General features: G+C 45.3%; 6 protein-coding genes across 6 annotated transcripts; 2 read left to right on the top strand and 4 right to left on the bottom strand.

The window, feature by feature from the left end:
- Nucleotides 1-218: 218 nt before the first annotated feature.
- PAAG_07906 (hypothetical protein) lies at nucleotides 219-614 on the bottom strand (the record flags this gene model as incomplete). The annotated part of the gene is made up of 2 exons (XM_015846366.1): nucleotides 219-406; nucleotides 494-614. 2 exons carry the CDS (start codon nucleotides 612-614, stop codon nucleotides 219-221), a joined length of 309 nt encoding a protein of 102 aa, XP_015700801.1.
- Nucleotides 615-1,862: 1,248 nt separating this feature from the next.
- PAAG_07905 (aureobasidin resistance protein Aur1) lies at nucleotides 1,863-3,327 on the top strand (the record flags this gene model as incomplete). Its single annotated transcript, XM_002790170.2, has 2 exons — nucleotides 1,863-2,296; nucleotides 2,445-3,327. 2 exons carry the CDS (start codon nucleotides 1,863-1,865, stop codon nucleotides 3,325-3,327), a joined length of 1,317 nt encoding a protein of 438 aa, XP_002790216.1.
- Nucleotides 3,328-7,640: 4,313 nt separating this feature from the next.
- PAAG_07904 (Phospholipid:diacylglycerol acyltransferase) lies at nucleotides 7,641-9,812 on the bottom strand (the record flags this gene model as incomplete). Its single annotated transcript, XM_015846365.1, has 3 exons — nucleotides 7,641-7,786; nucleotides 7,920-9,324; nucleotides 9,420-9,812. 3 exons carry the CDS (start codon nucleotides 9,810-9,812, stop codon nucleotides 7,641-7,643), a joined length of 1,944 nt encoding a protein of 647 aa, XP_015700800.1.
- A 440-nt stretch (nucleotides 9,813-10,252) lies between these two features.
- PAAG_07903 (GNAT family N-acetyltransferase) lies at nucleotides 10,253-11,116 on the top strand (the record flags this gene model as incomplete). Its single annotated transcript, XM_002790168.2, has 3 exons — nucleotides 10,253-10,441; nucleotides 10,540-10,722; nucleotides 10,877-11,116. The coding sequence occupies 3 exons, from the start codon at nucleotides 10,253-10,255 to the stop codon at nucleotides 11,114-11,116; spliced, it is 612 nt and encodes a 203-aa protein (XP_002790214.1).
- Nucleotides 11,117-11,973: 857 nt separating this feature from the next.
- On the bottom strand, nucleotides 11,974-14,598 carry PAAG_12463 (hypothetical protein; the record flags this gene model as incomplete). Its single annotated transcript, XM_015847945.1, has 1 exon — nucleotides 11,974-14,598. The coding sequence occupies one exon, from the start codon at nucleotides 14,596-14,598 to the stop codon at nucleotides 11,974-11,976; it is 2,625 nt and encodes an 874-aa protein (XP_015702447.1).
- A 505-nt stretch (nucleotides 14,599-15,103) lies between these two features.
- PAAG_07902 (hypothetical protein) lies at nucleotides 15,104-16,607 on the bottom strand (the record flags this gene model as incomplete). The annotated part of the gene is made up of 2 exons (XM_002790167.2): nucleotides 15,104-15,409; nucleotides 15,531-16,607. 2 exons carry the CDS (start codon nucleotides 16,605-16,607, stop codon nucleotides 15,104-15,106), a joined length of 1,383 nt encoding a protein of 460 aa, XP_002790213.1.
- Between the last annotated feature and the right edge of the window lie 622 nt (nucleotides 16,608-17,229).

The following is a 17,229-nucleotide window of genomic DNA, read 5'->3' as shown; positions in this document are numbered from 1 at the left end:
GCTCTCCAAAAATTCTCTTTCACTTGCAGCAGAAAGAAAATGCACACCGGCCGGGAGGAAGAAATATGTCAATCCAGAAAAAAACATAACCTTGTTCGGGAACCGGCAACCATATTTACCAATGGATGTGCCGTCTCCACATGCATAATAAGCTGCAGAAATATGCCCATAAGTCAGAAACTTTTATGAATAATTTTATGAACGCCGAAACCCCCCATCTAGTTCTCCGTAATCAAAATACCCGATAATCCGAAAAGCCACAAAATAGTGCCAAGCGCCTCATTTAACTCTAACCCAGGATATGGTGGATCATTCGAACGAGCAAAAGCAAGCACGAAGTCGGCAGGAAGCTGCCTGGCCAAACCAAAGAGAGCGAAACGAGATCCCTGACCCGCGAGCTGGCGCCCTATTGGCGAAACGAACGGATTGCTTAGCTAGCTCGAGCATGGACGCTTTTTGTTGTCCGCTGCGCGCACCCTAGGATCTAACCGACCTGGATGTCCATATTGCCGGGAATCGCTCTGGTCGACTGGGCATTGAAACTCTCTCTCGAGTCTCCTATGAAGATGAAGCGAAACCGACTTGTCGAGGTTAGGAACTTGTGGATCTACCATTGTTCTCTCCCATGAGGCATTAGAGCTTGTTGACTCTTGTGTCTCTTGTTTAAAAGGGCTGAGGATCTTGGTGCGGGCATATAAGATTGGAAACGGGTCCGCCAACTCTGAGAATAGGCAGGCTGCTGGGATGTTGGATTAACTACACCGTCACATTTCTGATGAGACTTGGACTGTCCTTCTCTGTGAGCCATGCCTCCTTTGCACAGCGGCATATACAATGATCATCAACATGCGGACTGGGATATTGGGGTAATTAGTGAAAGTGGAATCAATCATTTTCTCATAAACTTCACTAAACACTTCTTTGGATTCTTTCTCAGCATTGACAATGAGCAGTGTAGATAGCTTGACACATTTCATCTTTCATAAAGAAATCAAGATACTTCAGCAATTCAAAGTAAAGTGACTGAGATGATTATAGGTTTGATATAGACATCACGAGCAACATTATTCATCCACGTTTTATTTCCATGTATTAATGTTTCTGTTGTGATCATTTCTGCTCACTAAAGAGGGAATATGATGGACGTTAATACAATACGAAATAGAACAAGCACAATACGACAAACCCCTGAACCCCGATGTTTCCGCCATTCATCCGCGGCCGGTATGGTTTTGTATGATACCTTGTACTATTGTAGTATTTCATGCTGATAAATACGTTTAGTACGATCCAATCTTTCCACAGTAATTAACCTTACCGTAGCATACTGTAATATTACATTTTAAACCAATCAGCAGCCGCGATCCACACGGCCCCAGCTAACCCATGCCAATACTGTCAAAAATACCACAATACCTCATCCAAGCCTCCGCTGCTTTTCTCTCGTTTCCTTCAGCTTCATCTTCCTTCTTAGCCTTAGCCACCCATTTTCTCCTTGCTATTCTCTCCCTCCCTTTCCCTCTTCCTTCTCTCTATCTCTCTCTATCTCTCTCTCTCTACCTCTCTCTCTCTCTCTCTCTCGCCCTTGTGCTGAGTATCTCTTCCATTACTGACGTCTGTTGCTCGGTACCATCCTGATCTCAGCTTCCCTCTCCTGTTTCCTTCTCCGCTTTTCGGGTCGCAGGCGCTTCTCGTCCACCAGCTGTTGAAACTCCTTCCCATACGTCCTGTGCTGTCTGCATCGTCCACAAACGTCACAGATTTCCCTACTCGTTGCCTTCACTGGCTGTGAGCCTGTTCTGGTCCCTCATCCGTCCAACCTATAATTGTTCTTGGGACTGGTCCAGCGGCTCTCGGTAAATATGGCAGGTGTGATGAACCCTGCAATGGCCTCATGGAAGGACAATTCGCAAAACTATCTCGGAAAAGTTCAGATAGTAATGCCATGGCGATCTCTACAAATGCTTCTTCCGCACCGCGTGCGCCGGAAACTACGGTCAAAGCTACGAAGTCGCGTCTCCGCCACCTCTGCAATAACGTCCCTTAACACCTCGGCCTCCCCCCTGGACACCCTAAAGACCCTACAAGCTCATCAATGGACCATATATGATGGACAGTACCTGGTGCTTCTCCTTTTGGGCATCTTTTCTCTTTGCGTCATGGAATCGCCAGGCCCCTTTCTCAAGACCTTAGTCTCCTTTGCCTTGATAACCTCCTTAATTTTCCCGGTCACCTGTCAATTCTTCCTGCCGTTCCTCCCTATTGCTGCATGGCTCATATATTTCTACGCTTGCCAGTACGTTTCTCCCTCAGTTACAAATTTTTCTTTTAACCCCATGGCATGCTGGTTTGGGTTTTGGCGACGGCGTTCAAAAAAAAAAAATGTTACTTGCACTGTGAAATCGATGTGTGTGTTACTAATGCGGTTACCCTTCCCCCAACAGATTTATTCCCAGCGACTGGCGGCCCCCAATATGGGTGCGGGTCCTTCCAGCGCTAGAAAACATCTTTTACGGTGCCAATTTGAGCAATATTCTCTCCGCTCGCCAGAGTACCTTTCTAGATATTTTGGCCTGGTTTCCGTACGGAATCATGCATTACGCTTCCCCTGCGCTTTGCGCCATAATTATATTTATCTTCGGACCCCCTGGGATGACTCCAATATTCGCTCGAACCTTTGGATTCATGTGTATTACTGCAGTCACTATACAATTTTTGTTTCCATGTTCTCCCCCTTGGTACGAGAATCTCTATGGTTTAGCCCCCGCCCACTACGGAATTCCCGGATCTCCCGGTGGACTGGCCCGAATCGATGAAATTTTCGGTATAGATCTATACACATCCGGTTTCAAGGCATCACCGGTACCGTTTGGCGCCTTTCCATCCCTACATGCTGGAAACGCAACTCTCGAATCGTTATTTTTGAGCCTTATATTCCCCAAACTTAGACCAGCATTTATCATCTACACCGCCTGGCTGTGGTGGTCCACGATGTACCTTTCGCATCATTACGCAGTGGATCTGATAGGTGGTGGCCTCCTAGCGGCTGTCTCTTTCTATTTCGCAAAGTCAAGATTCATCCCACAAATTCAGAATGACAAGTCATTCAGGTGGGACTACGATTATGTGGAGATCGGGGAATCGCCAAGTACACATGGCTATGACTTGGCAAACCTGAATGCTGATATACATCACGATAACGACGAATGGGCAATGGGATCTTCTTCCTCCATATCATCTGGTTCGCTAAGCCCTGTGGACGAAGCTCAATCCCTCTGGGATGGGGAGACGTTAGGCGCCAACTCCGATCTTGAAGCAGGTCGCTAATATAAAAGCGACCTTCGATTATCATCCCCTTTTCCGAAGAAGCAACCTAGACTCGGCAGCGGACCCTTGCCGATAAACAGCATTTGAAGTAATAGCGGGATTTCTTTTATAATGATTCACGGCATATTCTGGAGCCCCTTTTTGCAGTTTTGAGCGAATTCTTTTCGAAAGACATATATAACTTTAATGACGACGTTGGATACCTTCTTCCTTTTTGTCCTCACTTTTTCAACACCTGCTCCGTCGATATGAGATCTAAACATCATGTCGGCGAAGTTGTAGTTTGTCCGTTGGATCATATTCGGCCCGCGGACTTCCTAATTACCTGACCCCCAATATACCGCACATCTCAACCTCGATTAATCGGTTAAGGTGAAAATTTCCACTTGTTAATAATACAATGCCGCCGCTACTTTGCCACTGTACGGTGTTCTTCTCATTCGAATTTAGCGCTCATGCAAGCTACCCATAGAAATACCTACCGAATCGCCCCTATAGCTATGCGTTCTTGCAACTTCGCTCAAACCAACATCTAACATATATTTGCAAACAACCCGTGGTATGATAATGAAGTCTTTAACAGCGTATTCCCCAGCTTTTACCTGCTCTAATCTGTCTTGCAAGGAGACTTTAAGACTACGGGAGGAGATACAGAAACCGGCGGAGCCTTTTTTTTTTTTTTTTTTTTTTTTTTTTTTTTTTTTATGTGTGTGTTCTTCATTACGTTAAGCACATGGAAAGTTGCTTTTTATATAAGAAACGGATGGTGGATATGTGGGAAAAGGAGAGCTTGTATAGTTCTTCAATTTCGCTACGCTACTCTCTTGAAGCTTGTGTTTTTCTTACTCGCATTATCATGAGCATTTATAGAATTTTTTTTTTCTATTTTATTTTATTTTATTTTTTTGCTTGACGTGTGATTGTCTTTTTTTTCAAACCCCCTTTTCTTAAGTTACCCACCTCATGAACATACATTCGATTTGTACTTGGCATACCGGTCCCAGCGTTTATTTACAGGCCAAATTGGGCTATCTGTTTCAGCAACTTTCCCCGGACAGCAGAGAAGGCCTTCGTTGGTTCTGTTTTGTCCTTCTCTTTTCCTTTCTTTCTTTTGATTTCCCCTCCCGCCAGTTGCTGCCATGAGAAGCGGACTGCAAATGGGGGCAATAGGTTTACGGGGCTGATTGTTTGGTTGGTTGGGGAAATCTGGTGCACTGCTGTGCTCTATTGCTATGATGTGGGATTTTACTGAAGGGGTCTTGTTTTGTTTTCATGAGCAAATCTTTTAATGGGATTTATGATTTTTTTTTTTCTTTTCTTTCTGCTTTCTTTTTGCACCAAAGAGTTTTGAATGGTTGAACATGGCTCTTTTCTTCGCGAGAGAAAGAGAGCGAAGATGATCTTCAGAAAACTAGAACTTAAGAGGAGAGAAAGGGTTAATCATGATGAAGATGATTGTTGTTGTGTTTTTTCCTTTGTATTTTTCCTATGTTTTTCCCTCCCTGCCCTGTTGGAAGGCCTATTTTTTGTTGTCTATTTCGAATACTCCATACAGCATTAATAAATAAATCAATCATGTATTATTTTTCTAGCCGCCCTTCTTATGCTTTTTCGTCCGTTTTGTATGAAGGGCAGTTTTCGATGGTTCCCTCAGGGGAAGCCCGCTCGCTGTTCCAGGATTGAAAGCGGGTTGGCACCCTGTTTTCAGGACAACTCTTATTTCCAAAGGTTCATCTCATATCCGTAGTGGTTACCCCTTGGTAGCCCACTTCTTCCCATAACATACATCCACAGCTTTGAATTTAATTACTCCATAAATCGGCCCGCACAATGCAATTCGGAATCCAGCCTTTACGCCCAAAACTTGGGGTTTTGGTTTTTTTTTTTTTTTTGTTCGCTTTTTGCTTTTTGTCAAGGGCGCGCGAGTCAGGAGGCCCTGTATGCAGACTTGCAATTATGTGAGATGCTGCTGCTGCTGCTGTTGCTGCCCCTTGGAACTGGCATTAATGCCCCGGCAGAATTTGGAAAAGTTGGGATGTGAACATGGCTGGGTAACTACCATTGGTTGCAACTGTGCTGTCAACATTGACTTGATGACAGGTGCTGGGTATTCTTCATTGATATATCACAGAAGTTCAACAGATTTTAATACCGCTTTCAAAATTTATATCTGATTCAGAAAGCCTGTTCCCCGACAGTGCAATGATAGCGGCCTATCCATTCCCGCTTAGCACACTTCCACACAAAATAGCAGAAGCTCTTGCTGAAAACCTAGCCAGCCCCCAGCAATCCCAAGCTGATCCAAAATTTCCGCTTGTGCAGACATATGCTTCGAAGTCTTCAAAGAGGCCCAGGGCGAGAGATCCAAAATTCACCTCCTAGTTTCCTCGCGTGTTCTGGGTGAGGCATCTAAATATACTCCACTGCGGGTTCAACTCCTCCTCGGACCAGGGCAAACTCAGGATCTGGAAAAAACCTTCGTAATTGCTGGCGATGATGCTGATGCATTCATCTTACTTCTCCGTATCTCTTATATATCTTGGATCAGCCCGAAATATTAAAAAAAAGTATCCAGGGATATACTTCGTAAATATCGCGGAGGTTATCTCGCTGATTTCTTTCACACATATTCTCGTGCATGAATGAATGGATGTTTTTGAGGTCGAAGACTACTCTTTAATAACACGATAGCTAACTACCAGGGCGCAGCAAGTTCACAAAACATTGAAATCTGAATTTAATACTTTGATGAACAAAATGTGTGGTGCCTGTTGGACTGTATAAAGACGAACGGCGAATCCGTGAGACGGCAGTTGCGCGGTGTCATTTGAAACTCAATGGTCTTCGAAACCAACCACTAGAGAGTCACAAACAAAACGGACAATCGACAATAACTGCGGATACGAACCCGTTTTCAATTGGACCTTTTGTTCTGAATTGTTTATTGCTTTTGCGGAATCTAGAAAAGGCGGTGATAAACATGTGAAAAGAGAAGACTTCATTTCTGATCTATTTTTATTTTCCTATTTTTCTTTCTTCATACCCTTTCTTTCTTTTCTATTCTTTTCCATTCCCACATTCCGTTGAATTTTCCCCTCTCGTTATGCGTTTCATTTGTCCAAAGGTTTTGTTATAATATTCAATGCCCAAGTTCTTCCGTGCTCGTCAGCTCTCTTCATCCCCACTCTGGTGGTTGGAAAATGCTGTGATTTTCAAGAGTTCCTCAAACGCTGGAAAAAAAAAATTGAATCTGACCTTTCATCCTCTCCTCCTACCGCTGAATCGAATGATTACATGTCAGCTACGGGGTCTAGTTATGCCAGGGCATGTGGTGGGTTTAGAAAATTTGTGCATTTGAATACGTTGAGATGTTTATTCCTCAAATTTCTGTAAATATTTAGTTGATCACCATGGCCGTTGTCCAAATTTCAATCTATGCCTGATTTTTCCTTACCCACAATTCTCTCCCTCCCGTCTCCCTGAGGTCTGTCTTTTAAGGAAGACTCCAATTGTGTATGAAAAAGTATGATTGTGATGAAGTGTTCATTCATCTGTATACCTGCAATGTTGAAGTATCTACCACCCCCACGATATGATGTATTCTGTGCTCTCATATGTGCGTAGGGTTCTGGAACACTCAATCACCATGATTCAAGCTGCTGTTGTAGGTACCTCACAATACTCTGTCTCTTCACTCAGACACCATGTGCAAAAATATGGGATAAGTTTGACACCCTTCCTCAACACATACAGTAATAGGGTTTTGGTAGTAACCCAAGTCAAATTATTTCTGAAGATGTGTTAACATAAAACTGAAGCTCAGAAGAGAAAAATGTTCTCAGAATGAGATATGAAATTCATCGCGGTTTGTTTGCCATTTGAGGTATAAACAATATTCAAAAAACCTAGCCATAGTCAGTCAGAACACAGCAAAGGGAAGTGGCAATTGCTACCAGGCCATCTATAATTGCAAAAGAGAAGAGGGATATAGGGGACAAAAAGGATGATTGAAACCTCTCCAAAACAAAGACCAAGGGGGAAAACGGTTGTTTGCCCAAAAAAAAAAAAAAAAAAAAAAAAAAAGGAAGAAGAAAGGAAGAAAAAGAAAAAGGAATATACAGGAGAGAAGTGATAAAGGAAATATTACAGGTTCTGTACATTAATGACGGTGGTTATGTGAGAAGGGCTGTATGGTTTCCAAGGATTTTCCAAAAATCAATGGAAGAAAAGGAAAGAAGAACTGAATCCATGAAGGTCATTTTGTTTGTACAAGATGGATGATAGATAGTTAGAGGGTTCAATGATCATAATGATCATTCCTCCTCGCTGATCTTAACGCGGTCAGAATATTCTTTTATTCGAGAGACAAAGTTGTCTTCCACCATGTCACCTCTCCCACTGGCGATACGAAGAACTAAATCGTTGAGGAGTGATCGACCAAGAATGTCGACATGGTCACCTAAACATATGTGTGCATCGTCAGAGGATGGTTTCCCATGAATAATAATAACAATGACAATAACAATAATAACATGTTTTGGTAAAGAGGGTAAAACGCACAAGTGATAATATTAAGCGTCCATGTAGCTCACCTGTATTCGGGCCTCCACGAGGCGAGAACCGACCAGGTTCATGCGGCATCTCATACACTTTAACTTTTGCACCAGCAGGATTATATCTTTTAATCCCCCATCCCTTCACACACATATATCCCAGACTGAGCAGGTTGACGGTGCCATCGCCCTCGCTCATGACCACTCCTCGATCCACAATCCCGTTCGTCACTGTTGTATCTATACTGACATTCAGCTTCGATAAGGGATCGATATCGTCATGATAAAAATAGCTCCGCTCTGTAGGCTTGCCCACGCCATAGAAGCAATATATATTCAAGTTTGGGGCGATGGGTAAGCGGGTTTCAAGCGGATTCAGCCACTTGCGTGGATCCTTTTCGTTCGCTTCGACTTCTGCTGTCGTATGAGCAACGCCGTGAGAGTAATTTTGCTGGACCTGATCTCTGTACCATTGGTCCGTGTGCTTGAAGAGGAAAGGTAGCGCGCCGTCTACGGTAAGGTTGCTTTGCGTCTTTGACGAATTCGTCTCCTTAAAATTTATGAAGTTACCAAAGGTGAAAGGTTGGCCTTCTTGGTCGTCTGGCGCCCATGTGCTATTTCCCCAAATAGCGTCTCCACCCTTGGGGAGCATGCTCGATATACCAGGCATGGCGCGAAACAAATCCGCCCTCTCTTCCTTTGAGAGAAACTTCTCGAGCCCGTAGACTGCAAAGGCGTTCAGCTGTGCAGTGTCTTTCATCTCTCCTGACAGGACAGCTGAGACTCCCTTGGATGCCCCTAACATGCAGCCGCTAATATTAATCCACGAGTCAATATGTGTTTCTACCCAGTCAGGGCCTCCTCCCCCATGCTCCAAACTTTCAACCCATTTGAAGAAGAACATGGCTACTTGAGAGCCCATGCTATGCGAAACAAGAACAACTTTCCTATCCGAAAGTCCCACAGCCGTCTCAATGTATGCCTTGAGCTTGCTGAAATAATGGTCGCGCCTTTCAAGATTAATATAGGAAAGTCGCCAGTCATAAGCGGCAGTGAAAGCATTAGTTGGATCATAACCAATGGTAGCAAGATTTTCCAAAATTTTGTTCCAGATCCAGTAACCCGTGATGAAGAAATCTGTCGCATCAAAACCCTGCGCAGCTCGAAGCTTGATACCCGAGGGATCAAGTCCCGTAAACTTATCGAGCATAATGTGATTTTTCCAGCTAGATTTGTCGAGAACGAGTGCCCTCATCATAGTCCAACTTCCCCACAACCTTTTCCTAAAGTATTGTCTTGACTTTTCATCAGTTCCCCAGCTCTCCAGCCCCGTTGATATCACTCCGGGGACCATAATAATAGAATGGTTTGCGGTTATTCCCTGAGTCTTAAGACTGAGGCCAACCGAAAAGGCATCATAGCTTACCGCTTCCCGTTCCGTTTGCTACATGATAAGAAGAATACCAACAATTAGCTTCGACTGAAAGCGATTACCCCGAGAGGAGGAAAACCAGGAGCGGTAATAGAGGAGGGCAATACCGAGAACTGGCTGGCATCTCTGATAATGCCGGCCGGCATAACATCCATTAACGAATCCAAATTTAGATCCATTAGAGCATCCAAACTAATGACTTCATTCTGATTTGCAAAAAATAGAGCTAAGAATATCCCAAAAATGCCTCCAAGTCCGAATATCAACCCATTACGCCGTTTACTCCTCCGCCTGACAGAGATTTCCTGAAGTTCTAAGGCTGGGCCGAAACGAAGCTTTTTCCCTCCATTGTCATCCACCACCACAGCATTCTTGCTACTGCTGCTTCCACTGTTGTCGTCGCTGGCGTTGTCGGGGGTAGCTGCGGCGGATGCGCCGGGTGTAGAGCTGGCGCGAGTGGACGCGAATATATTCCCGACTCGACGGCGGAGGCTTGACATGGTGTATGTAGGGTAAATATCAATTATGGTTTCTCGGCGGGAATTTCAGAGACTTTGGTTATTTTTATATATTGATAAATACATAGATTAGATGCCGTCGACTGGGCTGACCTGCCCGTCTTGCAGGCGGGGAATCACATGGGAAGAGGGACAAAGTGCAGACTTTTGTGGTGATGTTTGTCGAACGTATTTGGGAAGAGATGAACGATGGTTGGCCAGTGCAAAACAACACCCAAGCTTTTTTTTTTTGGAACTTAGGCGGGCAACCTTACGCAGCTAACATTCCCCACCTGGAGCTCGCTCACTCAGACAGATTGACTGAGGGTTTACTCTTCCTGGGGTGAATGGCCGTTTTATGATGCAGGTATTTTGTTAAAAATTAAATGGGAAAAAAGAAAAGCTCCCTATGAAACCGCAACCCCGACTCTCTTACGTCCACGATGCCTGACAATGCGGCATCCAGCGCTCCGGCTGTCGCTGAACAACATCGCTATGTCCAATATGAAAGCGACAAGGAGAACGAATATGTCTCTGCAATGCGCCAGCTGATCTCCAAAGACCTTTCCGAGCCGTACAGCATCTATGTCTACAGATACTTTCTCTATCAATGGGGTGACCTGTGCTACATGGTCAGTCACCGCCTTTTTATATCCCAGCTGAAGTGCCCCCCTTTCGTACATAAGAACTCATTGCTGTCGACACTGATCGGGCTAATATATGTATATAGTCAATGGATGAAAAAGACAACCTGATCGGGGTTGTCGTGTCAAAGCTCGAACCACATCGCGGCGGGCCGCTACGTGGTTATATTGCCATGTTAGCTGTGAAGGAAGAACACAGAGGCAAAGGCATTGCGACGAAGCTTGTGTGTATGGCTATTGATGCAATGACCGCTAGAAATGCAGACGAGGTGTGACATTCTTTCCATTTCCTCTCCTTGTGTCCATCACAAAAGCAGTGTCTCCCACCCACTTCACGCCGCACACGTGTACTATGGGTACCACTCACGTATTTAACAACCCCCTCCAACACAAGCAACCAACTAACGCCCGATCTACGTTCAGATCGTCCTCGAAACCGAAACTACTAATACTGCAGCTATGAAACTATACGAACGTCTGGGCTTCCTACGCAGCAAGCAGCTGCATCGCTACTATCTCAATGGCAACTCCGCATTCCGGCTTGTGCTTTATCTGAAGGAGGGTGTGGGGTCCATTCCGACCACCCTCGACCCGTACGGATATAATCCTCAAGAGTTGCCACGGCATGAGAACGGGGAGCATTCGGGGCACCATATTTATTGATTATGGTTTACGGATTGAAAATGGACGTTATGAGAGGAATTTATGATGTAGATCGTGTGTCAGAGCTTAGGTATTTGTGTTTAGCTAAGGTTGAAGAGATATCCCGTGGCTGATTGAAATGAATGGAGTAACAATGGCGATGAAGCAACACTTTTCCAGGCTCGGAATCCCGGGATTTCATGGGATCCGAGCATAGATTGTTAGCTCCAAGTTGGCGATAGCCATGTCTATTTCCCAGCAAATTGATTTTAGAATCCCGCAAAGGATAACCACCAAAATGCAGGTTAAAAACCCTTTTTAACCTGAAAAGCTAAATACCTCTCAAATAGCGACCGGGTCAATATACTTAATCAAAGTAGTCTACGGAGAGTAGAAATCCATGCGTGGATCTGAGGCTTCCTTTATCGAATTCAAATCCATTTCTATGAATTAGCGAGGCGTTTATGCGAATATACGCAATGAGTAATATACAAAGCACCCAGTCCAAAATATCCCATCTGCAGAGTAGAATATGGAAAACCATGGAAAGCTGGATATGTCCCTTATATAATGACATGCCCAAGACAACAAGTATACCAGATGAGAATCACCGAAGTATAGCAAACAAAAACTCAATAATCTATCTTGGTATCCTCGCAAGCATCAACGAAAAGATTTAGAAAATAGCAAACGGAAATAGAAGCACACGCAGAAAAAGGGGAGATGCTTTTTGATGTAGCCGTATAACGCATCAATGCCGCTATAATATTATCATAAAAGGGAGGAAGCAAAAAGGTCCAGATGGCATACAGTTATCTTAGATAGAAAAAGGGGCATCTTCTCGACCTTCACTTCAGTCGCAAGCTTTAAATCTACCACTACCTTCCCTTCGAAGACTTCTCCCCTCCTGTCCACGATATTCCCCGTCTTTCCAAAAAATCCCGAACCTCCTCCACCGAAATCGTATTTCCACTCCGCGTTGATCTTATCTCCTTAGTCTCCCCCTGTGCCCTGGCAGATTTGGCATGTAAACCAGATTCTCCCATCCCATATTCTCTTTCTTCCTCACTGTATTTATCTTGTTCATGTCCTTCCCCCCAAACCTCCCCAATTTCATCCCTTTTACCAGAGACCTGGCTTTTCTTCCACTTACCGGCCATCAGCCTTTTAACTACGGGGACATCAATTGCTCTCCGAACCAGTTCATCAACAGACATGTCTGCAGAGCCCGGAGTCGATTGCCACGCTATATCCATCTCATGAGCCTGCCACATCATATACTCGAATGTTGCCTGAGGCTTAAAGCTCCACGTCGCCCTAGCATCCCTGTCGATGGCATTCATCGCAAGTTCCCGCTGCTTATCCCGTAATTCGCCGTTGGGTTGATAATCTACCAGCAATGACACGAGGCTGCTGTTGTCATCCAACAGAGGTTGATCAGGTTCGGTTGATCCATCAGTATCACGAGAGTCAAAGCGCGTGCCAATATCGGCAACGCTGGTTTCGATCCCGACAACGACCTTACCAACTTTCTTGTGCCAGTCTTGGTGGTAGTTTTCGGGGTCATGGATGGTGTTTCGGAGAAGGGAGGACAAAACCAGATGTCTCATGTTCGAGCTTGCTAGGCCCAAGAGGCAGGAATATCTCCAAACAACCCGGCAGGTGTTATAATATTTAGCTTTCCAGGCTAGGCTAAAAAGAATGCGGACAGTTTCGTTATTTACTGCTACATTTGGGAAGTCATTGACAAAGTCCAAATAGAAGGAGAGTCCCTGAGGGTACCAGCCCTTGTTAAGGTACAAGGCGAGGCAAAAGTTCATGCACTGCGTATCCAGTTGTATATGCCGTTCCTTAGAGCGCCGTATAATCTGATGAGCTGCATCAACATCCTTGTTGCATCTCGTCACTCTCAGCATTCTGTTGACCATATCAGTACACATCCAGTCATGTCCATATCTCCTATCCATGACTTCAAAATAATCTTGGGCTGTTTGGCCGCTATCCAGATGAGATCTGAAGGAAACAGGAATGATCTCATATATGAGAAGACGGAGGATAGTCTGGTCATTCAAAAGTCCATCGTTGCGCAGGCTCGCGACCACTTTTTGCTTGATTGATGAGGATAAGATTGTTTCGACGAAAGTCACCCATTCCATACCATTCGGTCTAACCCTAAACCGTTTCATCAATGTGATGATATAACGAAATCTCTCCAGGTCATGGTTTCTCGAACAACCCTTCAGGAGTGCATTGAAAGTCCTTGTGGTCATCAGATGCTCATATCTAGGAAATAGCTGTAAAAGGTCTGGTAAAAAGTCAGGGTATCGATAGCAGAAGAATATGGCTAAATTCACCGCTCGGGTAGACAGGAACTGTCCTAACTTGGAATCAGTAAACAAATCGCGGATAATTCCCATAATAACGTCTCGATTTCGAGTCCCATTTTGATATATCTGACGATGGACAGGGCTTGAGAAGGCCAGATTGACTATCCGTTCGACATAGTCGCCAAAACTTTTAATAGTCCACTGCTGCGGTATTCGTATTTCATCTGCCCGGATCGGATTCCTAGATCTTTCCCCGTCAGACATCAACCGCTCTCCGCGTGTCCAGACAGACCGTATCCTTGGGATATCCATATCTTGCTTCCCCTTCCACTCGTGTCCAAACACAAAAGGGGGTAAAGAGTCAGGAGAATTCCCAAAATCATAAGACGCTTGGATTTCCGCCCGAATTTCCTCCTCAGTCAATTTAACAGCCTCCCGAGAACCCGTGAGTACGATTTTGCGCATCGAATCTTCGGAATCATGTTCCCGTGGTAATACATGGACTCGGCATCCGCTCAACGTTTTGACATACCACAAGTTCTCCCACTCGTATCCAGTTAAGGTAACAACATCTCTTTCAGAGAGGTATATGGTTTTGGCATACTCGGGAGGGGGTTTGTCCGCAGCAGCTTTCGGTAAAGTCTTGATCTCGTTCATTATGTCCATCCATTTCTCATATACGTAATTTTCTTTTTGTCGCCTCCCGCCTGGAGGGTTATTAATCCACCACGGCTCAGAACGGACAGTTCGAATGATGACCGGACCATGAGGACTAGGACCTGGTCCAAGACCATTGCTGTCGGCTTGTTTGTATCCGCCCGGTTTCCATGAATTTTCATTATCAACTTCGCTTGATTTATCATGCTGCGCAAGATTTGAATCCGTTGGTGGGGAATCGGAAATGGAGGATTGTGTTTCCCCAGAATATTTGCGCGAGGTATCAAGAGTGACGCTGGCAAATCTGCAACGATAGGAAGTTGAATTTAACCGTTTACTGCCTGATATGAAAGGGTAGGTTGGGCCCTGCCCATGCCTCTCCCAGGTCAGTGTAAAAAGGAACCCGCGCGGGTATAAAAACGGTAAAAAGGGCTCATTGCGAGAGAATGCGGCATGGTCGCAAGGAGCTAGAGAGAATGACACCCGGTTTCTCAGACCCCGGTGGGTCCCAGAGAGCATTGGGGTGAAAACTCTCAGTGGCAGGCAAAATACTGCGAAATCTTGGTTGCTCGTGGGTGCATCAGCTATGCTGTAGCGCTTTAAGGTAGGTAGAGTCTAAGTGATGATTTTGTTAGATGCATTTTTGAGGTTTGGATCTTGCGGAGATATTTTTTCGCCTAATATTGCACTTCCCAAGAGAAGAAATATAAAGGGAAGGTTTAGGCTATGTGCTGGTCACGTGAAGTCCTCTTCTCCTTGACTTCTGAATGAGGGACTCGGTTTTAACGTCTCCAAAGCACCGAAAAACGGAATATTTAATAGCTAATCAGACGGCGCAGGATAAAGGGCAGTAAGGTGATATAACTAGCTTACAAGCAAGTTATGGCTCAACTGTCAATGTCAAGCATTGCAGAGACAACCACTGAACAACTTCAAAAAACTATATCACCCCGGTGATGCATATATTTATGTGCTATATCTCCGTATCCCGCCATGGACGGATACCATAACTAATTAATGCTCCTTACTCCCTGTCTTCCACGTTCCGCACAACTTCCTTGCCTTTGGATCTTCGGGAAGGGTGGTCATCCGATTCGCCCACTCCGCCATCTGTCAATAGAGGGCGTTCCTCCCTAGCCACTGCCTTTTTATCACTCCAAAAATGCAGCCCCTTCAGCTTCTCGTCCTCAATGACTTTGATAAGGCTTTCTCGCTTCCGTTTTTCAGCCCCCTTAGATGTTGCGGGAATGCTCTCAATAGTCCGTATAAAGTAGTCTAATAGGTGACGATAGGAGGTTTTATACATGAACAGTGATAGAATCTCGGGCATCTGTAATAAACAAGGCAGAAACAGAGGTGTCAATTGGCATCGACAAAGTTTGAGACAAAATCCTTGAAAAGAGCAGAAGCAGGAAACATACAGAAAGGTAACAGGGTAGATGAATTCATACCTTTTCCGGAAAAAAATACAAGTCCTCCCCTCCATGCTGCACGAAATGCTGAATAGCGAGAATTTTATCTCTATCCAACGGAGCCATCTTCATCGCGCTCAATAACATACCGATATTGGTAATATCGTCAGGCAAAATGTCATCCGCTCTCATCTCACCCGCACTCGAAAGCGTCCCACGGCTTACCCGCCGACTCCGAAGTCCAACACTTGGCGCCCGACACGAACTAACCGTAAAACAAACCTCATTTAAGGATCGCGTCTTTCCCATAACAATATCCTCCTCAGCCCCAATGCTAACTTTTTTAACCCTTTTCCTCAACCATCGTCTCCGGCGCGCAAAGCAGTGATACCACGGATGCGTCCCATGCCACCCAAACCGCGACGAGAACGCAAAGGAATACTGCCACCCGCCCTCATCGACATCGTAGGACATGTCGATATACCACGTATCCCACGCCCATTCCCAGCTGGGGTCGGGCACCTGCGCATTCGTGATGTTGACGGGGCTATCCTCGAGGTTGCGGGTGAGCCAGGCAGATGGGTCCAGATGCAGTAGTGACTTTGCTGAATACAGAGGGACACCGAAGAACCACCAGCCGCGCTGGTTCTCGTACAACACGTCGATTTCGCTGATTTCGCCCGCTCCAGGGTGTCCCTGGGACAACGAGGGGTCTGGAAGGACCTCGGCAGGTTCCGACGCGACCTCAACGGTTTCGGCGGCAGTCTGTTTGCTGGGATTCGTGAAATTGCCTTTCGGGGTCTGCTGTTCTACCGCTCTGTCCGGAGAATCCCGGTGAGATGGAGATATATCCAGGCTGAGTCGGCCTTCACCCTCCCCCTCGACACCGTCGTGTCCATCTCCGTTGCCATATTTATTCTTCTGGAACTTCGCATATTTCCTTCGTTGGAAGCTATCTTTCACGGATTCTTTTGTTAATTTCTTCGTCACTGTGGTAAACGTGGGTGAGCTTGCTGAGAGGCTTAGATCTTCCCCTCCCCCACCCGTACCAATACGGGAGGTTCGATCAGGCACAGTATTGTCGACGAGGGATATCTTTGAGCTGCTGATCGACATTGTTTCTGAGAAAATGGCGGCAGCAAGTATGAAGGAAGAGGTTTAAACGGACTTAGTAGTGACCATGAGTAGAAATGGCCAATTTTAAAGAGCAAAAGCGGTGCGTTAAATCGTCTGCTGGCGGGGCGATAAATGACGGTGCGAGTGGTCTGAAAGCAGTCGCGGACTGCTAATGCTGCAGCTCCATCGGTGTATATCGTTAATCCACAGAGGTTACTATGGGTGTGTTAGTTAGTTTCGAATAGAGCAGCAGAGAGAAAGCTTCCTAAAGGTCTCGAATGGGCTTTGTTACTCCCGAGATCTTTTCTTCTACTTCCCCTCATCTCTGCCACTGCTTTCGTGGTTGTCGCGGAGGTTGGTGGTTGGTTGGTATGTCCTCTTTAACAAGTTCCAAGTTCCCAAATTCCCGCGATGACATCGTGCATGCATCGACGCTAAGCCAAATTGGGCCTTCATATCAACATCGCGATAACTTCATATAAATATCTCCGTCTACCAAAAAACACTGAACAATAATACAAGAATTCTAATGCATCATTCCACTACTCATTAACCTTGCCCACAGAGATACGAGGATAAAGGGGATATTGCCCCCAACCGAAAAAGAAAAAAAGAAAAAAAA

Source organism: Paracoccidioides lutzii (genome assembly GCF_000150705.2).
Source record: "Paracoccidioides lutzii Pb01 unplaced genomic scaffold supercont2.27, whole genome shotgun sequence".
Classification (NCBI taxonomy): domain Eukaryota; kingdom Fungi; phylum Ascomycota; class Eurotiomycetes; order Onygenales; family Ajellomycetaceae; genus Paracoccidioides; species Paracoccidioides lutzii.
The sequence above is the reverse complement of the archived record's forward strand: the minus strand, read 5'-3'. Positions and strand labels throughout refer to the sequence as shown.